The sequence below is a fragment of the Merops nubicus genome, unplaced genomic scaffold (assembly GCF_000691845.1).
Source record: "Merops nubicus isolate BGI_N331 unplaced genomic scaffold, ASM69184v1 scaffold295, whole genome shotgun sequence".
NCBI lineage: Eukaryota > Metazoa > Chordata > Aves > Coraciiformes > Meropidae > Merops > Merops nubicus.
This window is the reverse complement of record NW_008608734.1, coordinates 28,442-49,280: the sequence shown is the minus strand read 5'-3', so window position 1 is coordinate 49,280 and position 20,839 is coordinate 28,442. Positions and strand designations below refer to the sequence as shown.

The 20,839-nt window shown below is 41.6% G+C and overlaps 1 protein-coding gene across 3 annotated transcripts in view; it reads left to right on the top strand.

Annotated features, from left to right (window-relative positions):
- EHF (ets homologous factor) overlaps positions 1 to 6,142 on the top strand; it is a 30,116-nt gene extending 23,974 nt beyond the window's left edge. The window contains exons 7-9 of one of the 3 annotated variants that reach the window (XM_008940317.1): positions 2,379 to 2,438; positions 4,854 to 5,049; positions 5,812 to 6,142. In XM_008940317.1, the coding sequence (XP_008938565.1) occupies positions 2,379 to 2,438; positions 4,854 to 5,049; positions 5,812 to 5,911 (356 nt within the window). In that variant the 3' untranslated portion in view covers positions 5,912 to 6,142. The remainder of the gene's footprint in view (positions 1 to 2,378; positions 2,439 to 4,853; positions 5,050 to 5,811) is intronic. The other 2 variants (XM_008940318.1, XM_008940319.1) reach the window with 2 other exon arrangements.
- The last annotated feature ends 14,697 nt before the right edge of the window (positions 6,143 to 20,839 follow it).

Sequence of the window (20,839 nt, the reverse complement as noted above, 5' to 3'; positions counted from 1 at the left end):
AGGAAACTGGAAGTCATGGGAGGATCAGAAAGAGGAGCACAGGTTGTAGATGGAGCCTCGCAGGCACTGGGGGCAACCCTGAGCCTCTGCCCATGGGTGGCAGGTCCCCGTGCCAGCCCTGTTGCTGCATCCCCTGGCCTCCCAGCACAGACACATTTGCCAGGTGACATCCAGTTTAAGCTAACACACTCAGCAATAAATAAACAAAACAAAGCAAACAAACAAACCCCATAAAAAAAAAAAATTCTGGCAAGAAGAAAGAAACACCAAATCTTTAAAAAAAGCCACCCAACCAAACAGTGTTTGCTTTCTTCTCTGCCTCCACCCACTCTCACAAGATGACTACCAGGATTTTGGAGCTCTCCAACAGGACTGGGGAGCTGTCAAGATCCTGGCATGGTGTGTTTACCTGCTGACTGCTTAAGCCTAGAGCTAGGGTGGCACGCCAAGGGCACAGCCTCCTGAAAAAACTAAATTTGTATATCCCGTAAAAAAAAAAAATGGCTCATTCCTGAATCATATGCAAATACTGGGCAACCTTTTGTCAAAAGGTTTTGCAAGACACCTTTGTTGAAACTGCAGCATAACTCTTTTCATCTGTCAGGCTGCAGCCTCCTAACATGACATGTTTGAAACCGGTCTCCCCATAGGAGTGGAGGCAGAACAGGAGGCTGTTTACACAGCTGAAATCCAGAACATATCCCCAGCTAGGTAGAAGGCAACTCGGCTTCCAAGAATAAATCTCCAGCTAAGTGGAGCATAACAAACATTTGCAAGTGAATTGTGGGATTTTTCAAGTGAGGAGGATTTATAGGAGAGGGCAAAAAAAAGGACTGGGTCCTGCTGCCCTCGCCTGGAGTTCCCACAGGCTTTTAATAGCATCAGGGGAATCTTAAGCTGAGGAAAGGTAGTGAAATAAGCCTCATTTTACTTTTTCCCCCCAAGCTGAGCGAGGTTCAAGCTAGTTCCTGCTCTTTGAGAGTGGGAAGGTGGAGTGACTCAGTGCGTTTAGTGCTCGGGGGTCAGGGACAATAATTATGTCAGGCTCAGAATAGTGGAGGTTAGGCTTATCCCCACTGACCTGTTCAGTTCATGTTTCCAGTTATGTATGAATAAAGCAAGTGTGTGAATATCTTTGCATTTACCTTTTCACATGCAGCTATTACAGTTGCTTGTGCAAATCCGACGAGTTTCTTATGCAAATTAGTATTTCCTGTGAGTCATTTTCCCATGCAAATCACCCGGTTTCCATGAAAAGTATGATAATTGTGCATTCATAGAAGCTGGGAAAACATGCGTGGGACCTTCAGCTTTCCTTCATGGCATTCAGGCACGAAGGATGCTGAAAAGCAAACGCAGAAGGGGTTCCCTCTTGGGATGATCCCGCAGATTTTGGGAGACTCGGAGCAATCAGCTGAAAGCTGCTCATTCATGACAAGAGCAGTGGTGGTTGGAGGGTGAGATGGTTGAAGGTGCAGGCTGCGAGGGAGCTGACAGTCATGAGAAGGCAAAAATTGGTTTCTGAAGAAACACTTCTGCCAGCAGATTTTGGGAGACTCGGAGCAATCAGCTGAAAGCTGCTCATTAATGACAAGAGCAGAGCCAGGCTGTGGTGGTTGGAGGGTGGGATGGTTGAAGGTGCAGGCTGAGAGGGAGCTGACAGTCATGAGAAGGCAGAAATTGGTTTCTGAAGAAACACTTCTGCCAGAAACCTTATTCCTCCTCTGGCTGGCTGCAGGTGAAAAAGTCCCATTGATGAGAAATGGCTTGTTTCTATGGCTCTGAGCCACAGAACAATGTATGCACACCCAGCTGCCAAAAACTCCTACCAGCATAGCCCCGTTCCCTCCACCCTGCCCTCCCCAAAACAATGATTTGCCAGTTCATTATGTTTTAGGCAGGTAGGTGTTCTGTGCATCGGGACCGGCGCATACATTTCCCATTAGATCATCTCTTCAGAAACAAATAAGCCCCCAAAGAGACATGCTTCTGCAAAGGCTAAGACATAATGGCACAATTCAGGGTTCCTTTTATAGACATGATAGTCTTATTTTCTTTTTTTTTTTTTTTTTCTCTCTCTCACACACATAACATGAGGTGAGGTATTTGTTAATCAAATTTAGGTTTCAAAAGCCGAATGTTTACCCCTGCGTTCGTTCTTTATTCATCAATGGTCTCTTTGTGAAGTGTGCAGATTAACATCCAGCACAGAAAACAAAACTCTCCCCTTCCCTCCTCGCTTAGATTACCTTCTGAAAAGTGATTATCTTTAAAAGAGATATTAGTCCTTTTTTGTGGTTCTTCTTTCTTGCAACCTGCTAGTCAATGGAAAGCCTTTAATCAAATTTACAAATAGGCTTCATTTTCCTTCTCTGCAGATTCTTCAGATGTGAAAAAATCACAAGATCATACCCCAAAGTCCCACACCAAGAAGCACAGTAAGTCGACATTCGTGTTTATAATGGTGGGTTGACTGAAGGAAAAGCAACACATGAAAAGCAAATCCCCTTTGGGGGGGGGAAAGGAAGCACTTTGAAAGCAAAACTGGTTAGATTGTTGTTGTGATTGAATCCTCCAAGGATCTGGCTGTTTCTAGTACTGTTTGCTGACGTTGTTTTTGCCTCAGTATTGTTGTATTTTCCAAATGGTTGCCATCAGTGTGAGGCAGAAACCAGCTGCCTCTGCCTTGCCTTGAGCTGGGCTGATGGACCAGGATGGGTCCAGGGATGATGAAGGGTGGGAGCAGGGAGGTCTGTGCATGGGTATGGCCATTCTTGTGCCTGTGCCTGCCTGGTGCAACCCACACCAGACACCCTGCTCAGCATCTCCTTGCAGAACTTCTCACACGTGGTGTCAAAAGGAAGCAGCTGCCCCTCAGCCCTGCCACTTTCTCCTCTTCTGTTATGACAGTCTTCACACTTCTCTGCTTTTTCTGATAGTTTTGATACAACCTGACTCTGAGGACAACCATAATTGTGATTCTGGACCATGGATGTACTTTACTGAGATTTTAATGCCCAAAATATCTTGTTTATGTCTTTTGAATCCTGTGTCATTCCCTATTTATAATAGAAAATCTTAATATTGGTCCTTCACTGAATTTTGTAGTATTTGATTTCACTCCATCTCCAGATTATCTGTCCCTTCCCAATTTCTCTTCTCAGCCTGCACTGTAGCTTTGCCCAACAAGAGCTACAGATTTTACCTGCACACAGATATTTTGCTCCTTTTTTTTTGTGTGTGTGTGCATATCAAGTTTGCTAATTAAAGGATTAGATAGGACTGATTTGGAGGCAGGCCTGTGAAGAACTGAGGTCACTTGGTTTCTTCATCTTAAGGGAAGGCTGTGGGGTGACCTCATCCCAGCCTACAACTTCCTCAAGGAGGGCAGCAGAGAGGGAGGTGCTCATCTCCTCTCTCTGGTGACCAACAAGAGGCCACGAGGAAATGGAATGAAGCTGCATCAGGGGAAGTTCAGATCATTAGGAAAAGTTTCTTCACTGAGAGGATGGCCAGTCACTGGAACAGCCTCCCCAGAGAAGCTGTCAGAGCACCAAGGCTGTCAGAGTTTAAGGAGCATCTTGACGAAGCTCTTAGTCATAGGGTTTGGTTTTAGGTAGTCCTGCGAGGAGCAGGGAATTGGATTCAGAGATCCTTATGGGTCCTTTTCAACATGAGACTGTGATTCTAAGAACATAATCACAGCCTTGGCATACAGAAGATGTCACCTTGCCATGCTGCACTGATCCCCTACATTTCCAGTTCTCCAGGGCTGCTGTGTATCTTGATCTATTATGTTACTGATGTCCAGATAGAATAGGTCCACCATGTTTTGTTAGTTCTAGAAAACAAAGAACTATGTTATATTAGAATTAAGATTAATTATTATAACAGCAAAGAAAAATATTGGATGAGTTGACTGAAATCTACTCATGCTGCACTCTATCATTTTCTACTCACCTTCAGATCTTTGACTAACTTCTTCTTAATTTGATAGAAACCCTTGCATGCTTTTGAAGCCAGACCAAAGGACTACTTTCTTGCTGGCCCACCTTGTCATTGTGTTTGTTACTCCTCATCCATAAACTGCTACATCTGACTTGTTGGATTTATTTAATCTTTTTTTTCTTTTCTTCTTTTTGACCTGGGCTTTCTGATGCCATCTCTGCACTAACTGTGGGATGGGTTTGTGCTTAAACTGGGAGGTCTACCTTTTGAACTTAGAGATCTGGGTTTGCCTTTCCTGATATCATGGTCAAAGTTCTTCACACCTTTTTCAGGTACAATTTTGGCTAGCCAGTTCTGCCACTACCCCTCTACCCACTCTAAATCTTCTTACATCTTGAAGTCTGCCAGAGACACCTAGGGCCAAATGCTCATTGATGTGGAAAAATATTTTACATCCTTTGCCTTGTGTCTGTCTTTTGAAATACGTGGAGATTCAGTGCCTGCTTCACAATTATCTTGGCTGTTTCATGTGCTGCATGATAGTATCAGGTTATGTGCCATGCTGTAGAAGAATATCAGGAAAAATGGGCAAATGAGATGAGGGCAAGATTTAAACATGTTATCTCCAGGGCAGAAACGGTGCCAAAGGCAGAAGGAAGCTGTGGATTGTTTGGATTCTACCTGCTGTGGTTGCTGGGGCTCAGACTGCCTGAGGCTGACGCTCACTTCCAGCCTCAGTGGAAAAGCTGTCAGCATTTTTTTGCCTATTTATTTCTGAGGTGGGGGTCCAGCAACTATGGGCTGTCCCTACTTGAATGGTCATCACCTGTAGGTGACACAGAACATGCCATAAAAATGGGGAGCTCTAAAGAAACCCCTTCCTCCTGCCCTCTTTTGTCTTTCAGACCCTCGAGGAACTCATCTGTGGGAATTTATTCGAGATATTCTTCTCAATCCTGAGAAAAACCCAGGATTAATCAAGTGGGAAGACCGGTCAGAAGGGGTCTTCAGATTTTTAAAATCTGAAGCTGTGGCTCAGCTCTGGGGAAAGAAGAAAAACAACAGCAGCATGACTTATGAGAAACTCAGCCGGGCTATGAGGTGAGCTGAGATGTTACTGTGGAAGACTGGGACAAATAAAGAGAATACCTGAATCTGGTTGAGTTTTAAAAAGGAATTGGTTGCAGCACCAGTTGCTTGCTTGACAGCTGAGTCTTCTGCACTGATTTTGAGCACTATAATACCTATAACATACATGTATGTTGTAGACATAATAGACATTCTGCTGCCACCCCCCCAAAAAACAAATGCAGGAGGGAAACGTGGTTGCAGCAAGCTGAAATTTCACATGCTACTGAACTGGGAAGGTTTAAATGGTCCAATTATTTCCAGCAGTGTTCAGAAACAAGATGTATCCTCCACCCATTACCTTAAAATAGATTTACAAACTCTAGGTGAGGATTTTCTTGAGCATTTTGAGCGTTTTCCCATAATCTGTGAAAGTTCAAAATGCGTTTTTACGTGGAAGTTGAGATTCTTTCCTCTTTGAGCTGAGATTGTGGCTTACTGGAAAAAAAAAACCAACCCCAAACCACCCATGAAATCTCATAAGAGCATGTGATAAATATGGCAATATGCTATGGCTGGAAATATGGTGAAATTCAAACTCAGGATATAACGAATATAAAATAAAGAGAAGGCAGCAATTCTTTTCTGATTTTCAGTTATGATAATCTTAGGTCTTTATATAAAAAGAAAATACAGACTTTTCAGCTCGCTGAGGGATTTCCTAGTCAGCAGTGGCCTTTTAGGACTGTAGGTGAATTTCATCTGAAATATTTCTGTATGTTTTTGTTTTAACAGATACTACTATAAAAGAGAAATCTTGGAACGTGTGGACGGTCGGAGATTAGTATATAAATTTGGAAAGAATGCCCGTGGCTGGAGAGAAAATGAGAATTAAATATGTCAGGAAATAACATTTAAAACACCTGGATGTAAATATTCAAAGACTATTTTCTTATATTTATGTACCAAACTGGGGTGAAAAAAAACAACAATTCTACTTCTGTCGGGAAGAAGGAATGTTATCATTATAGGTGTTAAAATTATTTTATTTGAAGTATGTCCTGTATGGGGAAAAAATGTACACAGTTTTCTGTGATATAACATTACAGAATTATGATTATTTTTCCCTTCTTGTGAAGTTTTTATCTGTTTTGTTTTGTTTTGTTTTTTTAAAATCATACAGGCATAGTGTGATTTATGGTCATGCAAAGAAAGGGAAGGAGTGAAATATTAGGGCATTTAGGGAGGGTGATAATCCACTTTGGAAGGCAACTACGAGTGGAGGAAACAGTAAAGCATCTCTGAGCCAAGTAGTCTTCTTCCACAGTCAGCTGGTTTATAGCTTTCCTTGGCCAATGTCACTTGTTCCTTCCCTCCTCTGCTTTCTGAGTGTTTTAACACTTTGCTGGCTCCCAGTTGCTTTTGTGGAGTCAGGTGATGGGTTATTCTTCAGCCAGCTTCTCCCAGCCACAGAGAGCAGTGGCTCTGCAAGCTGGCTGGCAGCAGTGATTTGGAGAACTCACACGACCTCCACCACTGGGACCTTCTTTTTTTAGGCAGAAGTTTAGGACCTGACTTTACCTGGTACTGAGTATCCTCCCTAATCTCTTAAGGGCATTCAGCTCATCCCAGGAAAAGGGCTTTTTTTGGGTTTTAACTAACATCTTCGAGGTGAACTGCAGGAAGAGAGTCAATCTCAGGGACCAAAGCTACTGAAGGAAGAGGATTCTTTTCTGACTGGGCAAATTCACTGAAAGGCACCTATTTCCCAAGAGAAACATCAATATTCCTCCCAACCTCTTATATTCCTAATTAACCCACTCAGATCCATGCCATTGGAAGCAATGAGGAGGTGGGCAAGCAGAACCTGTATTAATCCCATGGCATGAGGGTGCAGTCTCCCCAAGTCTTCCTCCTTTTATGGTCCTCCTGGCAGGTCAAGTCTCACTTGGACAGATACTTTCCAAAAAAACCTTTGAGAAATGCAAAGCTCTGCTGCATGTAAGATATTAGTTCCCTTTGCTTTCCCAAGTCTAACTCCAGATTGTATTTCTAAACCATGCTTGGGATTCTTAGCTGGAGAAAAACCTACCAACATTAAAAACACTTAGATTTTGGGGACATTCAGATCTGGGTCAGTATTTTGGGCTCATGTCTAGCTGTGCTATGCAAACTGAATGTTCTCTGGCAGCTTTTTCTTTCTCCAAGTCACAAATGTTTCCTGCTGGCACCAAGCACACGCAGAACACAGGGAAATAAAACTAGAGGAGGCAGCACTTCACTAGGTCACTATGTGTGATGTGGGAGTGGAGAAAAAGGATTGTCTTGGTGATGCTAATAGAGGTGATGCCAAGATTGATTCCAACTCACTTTTTCAAGGGTGAGGAATTTGGTAACAGAGCTCAGAAGTCCAGGAAAGAGGAAAAAAAATTAAATTCCTCCAATATTTCCTCAGGCATCCCTCAGATTTGGATCTGTGTTAGCTTGGAAGGAAGCAAGGTGCAGCTGGAGGTTGTAGGATATTCCATTTTTTTGTTTGTCTTCAAAGGAAAGAGCGATGAAACCCAGACACAACAGAAGCATCAATATAAAAGGTATCAAATGTGCTTAGCAACAATTTGTAGCCAAACAGGAGAGCCCGACTTGTTATCTACACATGTAGGGCATGTCAAACAATAACACCACCTCCTACACTGTATCTACCAGAGCTGTCACCATCAATTACCCATACACGACAATTTTTACTTTTCATAACCTGGGTGGAGAGCGATTAATCTGATTTACAAATCAAATAATAAGCCTCAGTACTTCAAAGCATTTTTTTTTTTCTTCTCAGTCTCTCTTTTTTTTTCTTTTGGACTGCCTGTGCTAGCCTTGCTTGCTTTTGTGCAACTCAGTAATTCCTTTTTTCTAGCTTGATTAACTACATTCCACATCCTTTACCATAATTTTGTAGTTCATCTCACACAAACCAGGCCACTAGACGAGGAGAGCACCTTCACTTTGCTCCAAAGACCATTCCTTCCCCTCACCTCGTGGTCATTTGCAGCTCTTTGCTCCACGTCCTCACCTAGGGGGGAAAAATCTGAGATCAATGGTAGCTGTCCCAAATCTGCAATACTGTTTTGACTTATCTCAGGTTAACCTACACCTTAGAGCAACTGATTGTAATACCTTCACCAAGCTACTTTCTCCCAGTTCTCTCCCCAAGCTTCTTGGGAGATAAAAGGAACTTGTGATGGACACGTCACCACTTGGTTACTGACCAGCAGCTCAACCTGCTTTTATGTTTTGCAAGATTAAGCTTTATTTAGAAGCATACTGGCTAAATCCAGAGGGTGATTTATGCTGGGGTGCAGTATAAATGCCACTCTTCAACTGTCACGTCTCTCAGCAGGTGGAAATTATGAAAGTTTCTGTTCCCACTCTGCAGAATTTTTTCAGACTAGGTACTTGTCATTCAGCATTACAATAGCACGAAGTTGGAGTAGAAGCCAGCCAACATTTACTCTGTTTTACAAATATATTAACCTTTGCCTAAGCCAAACACAAAAGACTGTTTAAATCTACAGTTCTTGCCAAGGACAGATGCAATCAGCCAAAAGGAGTCTTTTTACAAGGCCTAAGCAAATGGAGAAAATGAAGAGATGAATGTTTATGTAAATGACTATTTAAACGACAAGCATTTCTGATTGCTCTTTTCTTTTATTTTTTAGAGGCTGAGCAATCACATTTTAAGATGTATCCTTTAAATTAGCAGCTACTGAACTGGTAGCACCATGTGTATTTTATTGTACCATAATTTTTCATATGTATAAAGCCCTAGATAGGAAAGTATATTATATTTATATAATTACATGCAAATCACGATATCAAAGGTGTTGGCACAAGCAATCTCAAACTGTATTTTCTGCACAAAATTAGAGCAATTACTCTCAAAACATCCTGAGAAACTCTGTAGGCTGGTGAACTACACAGACATGAAAATGTTTGCTTACATTTTCACCTTTCTTTCTGCAGCACCTTGCATAATTCCTGCTTGCTTCTCACAGCATCATCTTCCACGTACACACGTGGAACCAAATCCGTGTTAGATGTTTCACTGTTGCCATTGTAAATCTCAGCTTGGAGACTATGTATCACCAAAATGGTCCTAAAGACTGTTTCTATTTTTGTGGAGATGATGAAAATTCAAATAAAACACTCATGAAAGAGATTTTCTGATTCATGTTTATCCTCACTGTCTTATGTCTTGAGATTGGAGGTGACTAATATGAATTCTTCCAATATTGGTGAAAGGACTGAAGTAATTATCAGGAAAATCCAGCAGCTTAAAATCACTAACATGCTGAAGAGCCCATCTGTTGTGCAGATACTGGATTTCCAAACCTGATTTATGTCTCATAGGCCTTGCTGGAATCCCTGATTATGTCAACACAGAGATTGCCTTTCTTGTTTGGCTACTAAACCTCACAAAAGCCTTACTTCAGCACTGATTTAACTTCAAGGTGTTTTGAAGTGTGTGCAAGGGCTAGGCTGATTAAGGATGGCCTTATTCACACTGAGCATTTCCTTTATTGAATCAAAGCTGCTAAAATGATGAAATCCTGTCCTCTGTGGTGTTTGGTTTTATTTTTTAATCTGAGTGGTGGCTACAAAACCCAAGTGAGTGATTCCCCTGCATTTGAAGTGATGTATATGGATGTGTGAGGGTGGTGGTGCTAAAAGAGGTCAATTTATACTTGAAGCAGCTTATATTCAAATGCAGAACTTCAAGGTGCTCCAACATTCTGTCTACCTAAGTAGGACTATAGGTGTGAATTTTAAACACAGGTATAACCCCCATGTTTAGCATGCAGAACTAGACCAGTGCCTCAAAAGAGTTGTCATAGTTTGAGGAACTGGGGGTCACAAGCCAAGTTTCCAAAGGAATTGGAATCAGATTTCAAGCAAGTTTGGGCTGCATTTTAAATAAGCACACAGCTGGTTTTTCAGTAATGGTTGGGCCTTTTGTTGCAAGCAAGCAAGCTGAGACCAATATTTGAGACAGAGACAAATGAGAATATTGTTTGGAAACATGCAAATAAACTCAGTTCTTAAAAAACCCCAAAACTCTTCTTTGATTGTGACTTAAAACTTCAGCTTTTAGCTGCATTCTGAGGTCATATGAAATAAAATTCAGAGTTTGAAAATCCCATGTAAATTGAGAATAAGCAAGAGGAGTCCTGTGAACAGAGCTGACCCAGCTACACCTAAACTTGATACAAATTTGAAGGCATCTCTGCATGAAGGATGAGTGAGAAGTGCTTCAGGTGAGTGAAATCTGGCACTGCAGAAACATGGGCAATTAAGAGTTACCAATAGGCAGTAATAACTTCAGAGAAGTGTAAGTGGGATAATTATAATAATTTGAAAGATGATCTCTCTGGGTTTTGAACATTCGTGGTCTAAGTCTGGAGTTTTGTGCCAGCCAATGGTTTCCTTTGACAGCCACTTTTGCTGCTTTTATTGAGATATTTAGTTCCTTCAGTCACCTGACTCTGCTTCAACACATGAAAAAGTTAGAGACTAAATAATAGGGAGAGAATTAAAAAGAAACCAGGAGGAGGAGACTGAGTAGATGGCCAGGTCTTACTGCACTGAACAGTTCTGTGTTGATATACAAAGGATGTAGACACAAAAAAATGGTGCCATCCAAGCCAGTCTATTTATCATCTTTCCATCAGAGGCTGCTTGCAAAAAATAACCATAAATTAGTGTTTACAAGTCTAATTATAACTGTAAGGAGAGCAAGAAATCAGAGCAATATGTCTATGTGCACTGCATAATCTTGTGTGCCTAAAAAAGTATTTAGCTATGAAAGTAAAATGACTGGAGCACTGGTTCTGCTGAAGAAGGTGCTTTGTGTGAGCTTGGGGATAAATTTAGCTCAAATATGTAAAGTTACTGAAATGCAAATGTTGCTTTTTCTACAGCTGAGGTTCTGATGCCTCTGCCCCAGTCAGTTACTATATAGACAGTATTGTCTTGAGATGAGAGTGTTCACTTGAATAGCTAAATCTGTTTTAAAAGGGCTGATTATTTCTGTGAGAAATTTGAAACATGCTCCAATATTTACATTTTAAGTAACCCTTTATTTTTTCTGCAGGAAAAGCCCAACACCAAAATACATTTTACAAGAGTATTTTCATGTTGAAAAGCTCTTCTTGGCAAATTTTAGTACTGATAACCAAACAGATTTCCAATATACCAGGAAGATACACAACACTGAATTAATCAGGAGCTCTTTCTTTACCATTTTATTTAATTTTTGAGAAAGTTTATGCAATAACCTTTTATCATTTTCTTTCTGCCATTATAGCCATTGCACTAGCAGTGAATCTGATTTAATGAATGGAATCACCCTTTAAAAAACATTTTGTATTTTCTATATCCTATCAAGTAGATGAGGACACAGGGAAATTTTTAATTACTGACTGCACCTTTTGAATATATTTCTCTGCAAATTAGACACATGCATTTGGGCCCTATGCATGCCACCATACATAGGGGAAGCTCAACTTTATATGAAAATTTCATGGTCACTATATTGGCATCAGTAGCTCAACATTCAGCTGCCCCTTACTGGGAACTTTGTTCCAGCTGGAGGTTTTTTTAGGAGAACCCTGTTAATGGAAGTTTCTGGGTAGGAATCAGCTGCACCTAGAATTATGTTTTTCAAGTGTTATTGTTCACAGTAGTTAGGACATAAGGAATTATTTTTTTTTCATTAAAATAAAACACGTTAAGGATCTGCACCATGAATTTGACATCTTGATGGATCATTGCAGCTACCTTCCTTACCTTCTTTTCTACCACAGGACCTCAATCACATTTCACTGTCACCCCCAGTCATGCCCCTTATATCTTTGGTGCAGAGTATTTGATCTAAAATATCCCTTTGAAGTGGGAAAAGCTGGACACAACCCCCAAAAATCTCAGCGCTGCACTTTTTTTTCCCCCTCTCCAATCTTGTCAAGGAACAGAGAGGGACAGGCTGTGCCAGAAGTGCAGTTTCTGTTCCTAAAGCTGGCCTGCAAGGCCCACTCAGGAGCACCCCAAAACGTGCCTTTGCACCATGCCTTTGCAAAAAAAAGATTGCTACCTATGCAACACTTCTTGGCCCTGGGGAGGTGGGAAAGCTTCATAAATATTTGCCAGCTGGTGCTATGCATTTTATGTGTGTCTTGTACTTGATTCTTCATTTGTGTCTGAGTCTGCAGTTTTATGCTCCTCTAGATATTGAGATAGATCCTTTTTTCCACTGATTTATGAAGTCAGTCAGATCACAACATGAGAGCAGCAGGTGGACTGTTTATTACAGCTATCACTCATCAGGAAAATCACTTTTCCATTGGCAGATGCTTCTTGACCCATCCCAGATTTTTCTTGTATAAGGATATGATATGTGCTTGGGTTTCCTTGTTTCAGGCCCTGCTTTGCTCAGGTGTGCCAGGCAGATGGAGGCTGAAGATTTTTAATATTCTTGGAGAAGCAGCCCAGGTGCCATGACTTTGAGTGGTGCAGAAAGGTTGGGAGATATTGGTGGGGCTGTTGAAGCTCCTGCCAGGAGAATGTTGAGACACAGCCTTCTGCTGAAGATCATGAGGTGCTCTGGGAGAGTGGACTGCACCTTCTGCCAGTTTTGCTCACTGTTTGTCAGCTCCTGCCTCCAATCTTTCCTCTCACCGCCTTTTTCCAAGAGAAGTGATTAGGATATTGCTGGCTGTGCCCAGGGAAACTGCTCTGAAAAGGAATGTAAAGAGTTTGTCAACCAGCCCAATAGTCTTCTGACTTGGCTTTTATGGGCTGAGACCAAACTAGCTTTCTGCTTACAGCTCACATGGTTGTAGGCTGTGAATTTGCCAAGTCAGAGTAATTTAGAAGTGCAACCCAAATCTGCAAGCAGGGCTCTCTCCCCGAGTTGTTGCAGCTCAGATCACACCACAGGGCTGATGTTGCCTCATTTCCTGTGGATAGTCCACACTTCTCCACACAGTCATCCCACCAAGCCTGTGCCCAAACAGGAGGAGAACAACATTTGCCACCAAAGGCTCACAGAGTGCAGACCTGTGCTGTCTAAGATCCTTATATTTTCAAAGAAAGCTTAAACAGACAGCCAATTAATTAGGAAAAAAAAAAAGAGGAGGGGGGAAACGCCTTGAATTTCATCCTTCTCATGGCAAACACAGTCATGATGTCTCAGGTAATTAGCAAGGCCTGAGATGATGATCACTCATTTTAGGAGTATATAAAGTCTATGAGTTGCCATGTGAGGCAACCTGAGAGACGCCGTGCATCCTTCTAGAGTTCCTCCTGTGCTCTTATATCTCCCTCTCCATCGTACCTCCCCTCCTGGGGGAAGGCTCCCCAGGGCTTATCAGATTCAATTACTGCTGTTTCATATCAATGTTCTCATGTGAAAGCAGAAGACAAATAAGCCAAGTCTACCTCCATACCCCCAAACAATTACCAACGCCGATGATTCACCAGTTATTCATGCCAAACCAATATTTTTCAGGATTTTATAGTTCATGAGTGAAACATTTCAGCGTGTTCAGGCTGAAATCATTGGCGTGCCAGGAGGCATCCAGTGGAGAAGGGCACTCTGCACAGGGAGGCATGTTCAGCTGTCACCCAATCCCATATGCCTTATGGACACTCCTGGCTTTTCCAGGAGGGTAAGAGGATGATAAAAATTATGTTTTTATGAAATTACTTTCAGGGGATTGTAGAGTGAGGTGATAAAGTTAATCCTTGCTGCCAATGGAAGAGGGAAGCACTTTGCCCTTCCACCATCCCAGAATTATCCCTGGGGCAACTTGTCTCCCACCTGCTGCTGTGAGCCCTGCTCAGCCCTGACAATCCCCACAGCTCAGAGATTGCCCAGTGGCCTGCAAGCTGATGCATTTCTGTAGAGCTCTGATGGAGCTGGCATGGGTGAGGGAGAAAACCACCCAGTTGTGTCAGGCCCCCATGTCCCCACCACTGCCAGTGTCTGGCAGCAGGTCAGATGGAACTATTGCTATAAAAACGGAGATCAGGGTTGGCAGTGCTGAAAATGTGAATAAATAGAGGACTGCAATAAATTTTGAGCCTGACAATCACCCTTTGGCTCCCTAAAACCTGAGCTCCTTGTTTCAGTGAAGGAAAGTAGTTCACAAGCTAGGCTGTGTGCTCATCCTGGTGAGGAGCAATTCAGTGCTACCAAATTTAAGGGGGCAGAATACAAAGACCCACTGTTAGTGTCCCAGGAGCTGGGCAAACACCATCTCATCCCAAATATGTTCAGTTGCCATGAAGTTTGAGCTCTGTGGACAGCTATAATGAGACATGCCCTTTATCTTGGTTTCCATCAGATGTAATTTTTCAACACGTATAAAAAAGTTATGTGCTGAAGTGTAAACCCTTTTTTTCCTCTGGTGCAGAGAAAGAATTTAATTCACTATGCATGGATAACCCATCTGTTTATACTCAAGAACAAAGCCAGCTAAGAAGCTTCTCTGTCACCTTTAATAAATGGTCTCACAAGATAATAACTCTGTGTGGCTACACCCAAGGGCCATCAGCATTTTTAAAGCCTCTTTCCACTTCAAGAAAAAGTCACACTGTAACAGCCAGCAACACTGGGAGAAATGCTACAAGATGATATTTTGGCTGGATGTGAAGGTTGGGATTTATGGGGGACCTAAGGAAGACAACCTTTAAGATCCCCAACCCCAAAAAGAGTCATACATCAGCTCCTCACTTTGAAGGCAAGCAAGGCTGGAAGAGGGGCCTTATCAGAGGCATATGTCCCAGCTCAGGCACAATGTGAAACACCTTGCTCTTGATTGCAGATTGATTTAGTCATATCCTGTTCAGCTAATTTGAGATCCAATGTGCAAATCCTGCCAAATGTGCAGCTCTGGCTCCCTTGTCTTGTGCCTGGTGTTGGCAGCAGCACTGCAGCACAGGTTGGCTCCACTCCATGATAGACCCCACAATTCATTTGAATGAAAAAAGGTGGTTTTTGGTCTGGGGCTGCACATTTTGAGGTCACAGGATCAGAAGTCACAGCTTGAAGGAGAAGGTAGAAACCTGCAATTGGAGCAGCAGGAGAGGGAGATGATTTCCTACCCCTCTAACTCTAATTTCCAGTTAGATCAGCAGGGACCAATTTGTGAAAGCTCAGAGGTGATCACTTGCTTCATGGAGAGGACAGAGGGGCCCTAAGAGGTGTAGTCTGCTTTCATAAATAGAGCAACATCTTTCCTCAAAATTTGTATGGTACTGAAATAGTTTTGTGTTTTCCTTTGCCACATTTCTCTGGCCTTAAGAGTGCTTTTTGTATGCCTAGCAAAGCACTTGTCTCCAGGAACTGGTGGAATTAGGTTGTTAATTAGGAATTAAAGGGGGGAACTGCCCCACCCATCACCATAAAATGGAGGAAACCAGGAGGATTGCAAGCCCCAAGGGTGAGAGCAACGTGGGGTGTTTGTCTGGGAAAGGTGCCTCCCCCCAGCAAGTGTCCTCACAGGATGGTGAGGAGGTTGTAGGAGTCACAAGGATCTCTGAAACTCTTCCATCCATGCTGCCTGGGAGGGTCTGTATTGCCCATGCTGCTCAGGGAGTGAGGGAGGAAAAGGGGTCAAAACTCCTGATCAAGTGGTTTAGACCTTTTTTTTGGGGTGGGTGGGAGGTGGGTGTGGGGTGGAAGTGTATGTTGCCAAGATGAAGAGCTGTATTATAAGTGGTGGAATGTAATTTAGGAAAGGAGAAACTGTGGAGGTGAGTTTTTGGGAGTAATTTCTTGACTGTGCAGGCTGTCCTGAAGGGTTGGTGGTTGTGTGGCTGGAGCTGTGCTCCAGTGCACAATCAGAATTAGAAACCATCCTAACTGTAATGACTCAAATTGTTGTGGGATGCATCTAAACCTTTTGAACTCTAGATGCTGCATTTGCATGTTAATATCTGAGACCAATTACCTCATGTCTCCTAGGGGAAATGGTTGAGGCCCCACCACTGAGCCTCAGTAGGAGCTCATATTTGGAGGTGGAGAGCAATCACCTATCCCATGAAACATCAAGATAGAAAATAAACTGTGCCCAACAACCTTGTACCAGCACAGGGAGAGGGGCTGTGTGACTTGTCTCTTTTTCCCATCTCAAGCTTTTATGCTTGGGATGTGTGTGTGTTCACCTGATGTGCTAGCTAAATTAAGGAAACAATTAAAAAACCCTTCTGTGATCAACCTACACAGCTCTGTTCCTCAGTCAGTTCCTTCCCCTTCCTTCCCTAGCCCATTCAAAGGGCTTTGTTGAAATAAACCCCAAAGAAACCACAAGTGGGATGGATCATCACAACACTGCAAAGGCTGGGTTGTGGACAACTAATTTGTCTGGGCTAGATTATTCCTTGGGTTTACACCTCTGTCCCATGAAGCAAGGCAGAAACAAATCCTCTTCCCCTGAATGCTGAGCAGTGCCTTCAGGTTTGGGGTTAGGTGTGATGCCTGGGTCAGGCAGTTGTTCTCCAAATGCCTTCCCAAGAGCAAGGGTGCAGGGATCAGGTGGAGTCAGTGATGTTTCTGTGGCTCAGGTGGTGGAAAAGGGGAGATGAGAACTGCTCTGGGAGGAGGAAGAGATGCTACTTGCTTCTAGAAAAAGCCATGAAGGAAAATGAGTCAGGAAAGAATACTCACTGAGTAAATTTGAGGTTTTGTTTTTAAAGCAAGATAGCCACAAATATCCTTTCAATCTAGCTCTAACATAAGGAATCCAAAGTAGTAAGAGGTCCAAATGTTTAGTCAGCATAAAGTGAACCTCTTTGTAGGTCAGGAAGCTGAGATACTGCAGTAACCATGTCTGTCCTCCCATTCCTGTCATGTTCTGGTGAAAAAGCAGGTGAGGGTGCTGAGGGTGGCTTGCAATGGAAAGGAATAGCACTGAAAGAGTTAGTTTTACTATTTTAGGATGTTCTTGAGTATGCTGTTTTCTATCTACCAAACAATAAAGCATAAATCATAGATATGACCTTGTGTGCAAAAAAAGTACCTATGTGATCACATATGAGTGATTTTCCAGAGAAAGCCAATTACCTTAACTCTGAAGTCCAAGTTTGTTAATCATTCCAGCACGTGTCCTCTCATTTTCTAATCAGAAATGTTTGGGTTATTTTTTCCCTCCAGCTATTCTCTTAAGATAATGGAGCTGGAGGCTTCATTCTTTTATTCATTTAGTGTAATTGTGAAGATCTTACTCCTAAATAGACCCTGCTTTTAATGAGCAGTGTAGTGTGCTCATACCTCTGTGGAGTGCTATGTGGTTACCTATTAAGGGACTTATGTGTGCAGGGACACAAAATATGTTGGATCCTTTGGAGGGGTCTTGCAGTGGAGAGCACTGGGCATTTCAGAGACCCTCCTCTTCATCACTGTGCCTTGCTGTACTCCAGACACATTTTTCCCAAAGCCTCAGGTGATTGCAGCTGAAGCACTGAGGCTGATGTGACAAATGTATGTCTGTGAGATATAAGAGATGATGTAGCTGCAATCCCTGCTTTCCCTAAGCTATTTCTGGAGTGTGATATGCTTGAAAATATTAAGTAGATGAATATTAATATATATAATATTAAATAAAAGTCGATTAATGCTTTTCTCTTTTATTATACACCTTTATTTTCTGCAATAATATGGAGAAAATGAGTTTACCAAAGGGCAGCAGTAAAATCCACAGATGAGGCAGCTCAGGTGGTGTTCTCTGGAGTTGTTTGCTCATAAACTTTTAACTCTACTTTGGGCCTGACAGTTTTATTTCATTCATAACCTGGGTAGAGTGCCAAAGGCACATAACACAGCTTTAAAATCTTGATACATGTAGCATGGTATGGAAGAGGAAAATTGCTGCTAGTAAATTTTCCTTGATGTGGAAAAACAGGGAAAACCAGAAAAGAAATACTAATTTTCTGAATTAACTTTTCCCTTTTTCTTTTTCTTTTATTTTTTTTTTCAGAAGTTATGTTGCAAATAAGTAAAAACAGCCATGACTTGTAATTTCTAAGGGTTTAACATATTACTTTTAAAAATATATTGAAAGATTTTTTCCTTATAAATACATCACAATGTGAAAACCTGCTATTTTTTAGTTCTGAATACTTTTTCTTTTTCCTATTTTCAGCCTCTCCATCTGACTAGTGAGAGCATTTTGAGCTTTTGAAACGTTTTCCCCCTGGGAACTTGGTTGGACTTCTGATCAACGTGTTCACACAAATGAACATCTGCAAAGAAGAAGCAAGACTTCAGACTGGAAAGGTAAAAGAATGATTTATTTCATTAATATTAATATAGATATCAATCTATCTAATTAGGCATTTCACATAAGCTGGTCTTTTTGAAATCCCTTCAAAAGGAAGGGGGCTGAGGCAACCTTTGAGTTGGTAACAATGATGTTCAAAAAGGAAAATCAGATGTGGTAAATGGAAAAATATAAACAGAGAAACTATACTTTAAAAGGAGGTGGTGAGGAGGAGGAGATGACCAAGGTGTCAGGAAGTGTAACTTCAATTTTACCCAAACTATTGCTACAAATAATCAATTTTCAAAACACCTATACACCCTCAATGGATTTCCAAGTACCATTTAAACCAATTTTATTCTCTGATAGTGTGACAAGCTGACATTTATGTAGGAATAGGAGAGAGGATGTGCTGGGTTCAATGTGCTAGGTTGGACTGGATGATCTTTTGAGGTCCCTTCCAACCTCTGTGATTCTGTGATTGATTCTGTGATTGATTGATTCATTCTGTGATTCTATTTTTATTAAAAAAGGTATGGAAACTTAGTCTTGACAAAATTACTCTAAACTGTGTTCAAACTGGTTGCAGACTTGTACTCCAAGGGTGTTTATTAATGATTCACTGCCAGACTAAGCTGGGTTTAATGTGGTTCCACTGTGATTTGTCATGGGCCAAGTACTAGTCAATATTTTCATTAATGGCATTGCTCATGAAAAAAGAGAGGTAGTTTACTGAGTTTGTAACTCATGCCATCTGGGAGGTGCAATAAGCCCTTTGAAAGAAAGGATGAAGATCCAAAATAATGATGACACGTTACAGAAGTGATCTGAAATCTTTGGGAACTGTACTTCCAAAAAAAAAAAACCCAAAACAACCAAACCAGGAGCCTGGTAGTGTAGCAGGAAGGGCTTGAGATCTAATAGACCAAGTTTTATGAGGAAAAATGAGAAAATCAGGGTTATTTTCTAGAAAGATGGTAACAGTCTTCAAACATGGTTTTATTTGGCCACTTGTTTTTGTATTCTGCAAGAAATATGGGTGTTTCTGGGACAGAGAGTAGCACATGGACATAAAATTTAAATTAGAATATGTGCAGAATTCAAACTGGCCACGGAGGACAAGGGGAAGAACAGATCACAGAGACAATGATCCTCCTCTTTTTACACATCATTTGTACACAGAAAATAAAGTCAAGATCTGTTGGGTGGTTTTGAGGTGCTTTAGGTGCCTTTGTAGACTTCAGCTGAAGCAACTTCCTCAAAGTCATTCATATAGATATCTTGAATGCAAATGCATCTGCCAGATACTGGTGCTGCCCTGTGCTGGGATTGTTCTTTTTCATTTACCTGTCATGAAGCACTGAATTGCCTAGTGAAGGATCTCTTGTTTTTAGTGAAATGCTTTCATTTTGCTGAAAGTATTAAAAAAAATGTGTATTTTCTTTTTTATTTTAAAATAAATTCTTATGAAAACATGTCAGTGTGCAAAGTGGACTTGGGTCAATGGCTAGTGCAAGAAATTAGCAAAATAATAATAAAAAAAGTGACAAAACTCAAAAAATGGAAAGGAACTTAAGACATTTCTGATTTGACAGAAAAGCCCATCAATCCAGTTAATCAGCCTGCCAGCTTGATTTTTTTCCTTTTTCATGGAAAAGGAAAACTTTTAGCCAATCTCATTCTTCTTGTTGATGAGTGGGAGACAAAGGAGTTGAAGTGGAAGGTGGATGAAACAGTTTCAGAAGAAACAGAACAAGTTAAAGGACTTTGTGCTATTTTTTTGTTTCACATAGCCTGTAGAGATCATCTTTTGCAACACTCTCTTTCATTCTTTGGTTTCAGTAGAGTTTTCAATAAGCAGCTCAAGGGAAAAGAAGCTGAGAAATCTTACCCACCACTGAACTTCCATGTGACTATCAACAAAGCAACAAGAAAAGGAGCCCTAGCTAGACAGACCACAGCTGATACAAAGAAAATCCATGAGCCACCCATCTTCTGAGTAACCGTAGGTATTTAGCAAGGTAGGAACAAAAGGTTGGCTGCAGCCTCCTAAGACTAATCATCTGTAGTCAATGAAAGCTTGTTGTGTTTGCATTTGGATTTTGAACACCCAGGATGTGCAGTGCCTGTGTTTGAGAGAGGCAGCAGGCAAACTCATGGCAAGTAAACAGCACGCTCTGCACAGCACCCCAGGAGGAGTCAAAATCCCATGCAAAGCATATGCTGGCTCTGCTATCAGAGCAGAACAGTTTGTAGCAACTCTAGATAAGTGTTAATGACTCATTTACTTAGTATACTAAGTTAGTCCTGCTGCTTAGGACAAGCCTTTACCTGGGTGCTCTGAGAATTTCAGTGCAAACTCAAAAAAGAGAGGGTGACTCAAGTGTTAACAAGATAGAAACATCCTACTGAACTTGCCACAGCACAGCCAAAAAGATTTGGGGTATCTAGAATGCCCCAGCACCTGGTCCTGTCATCCCCAGGCACATGAAAGGATGCAGGATTTGGAT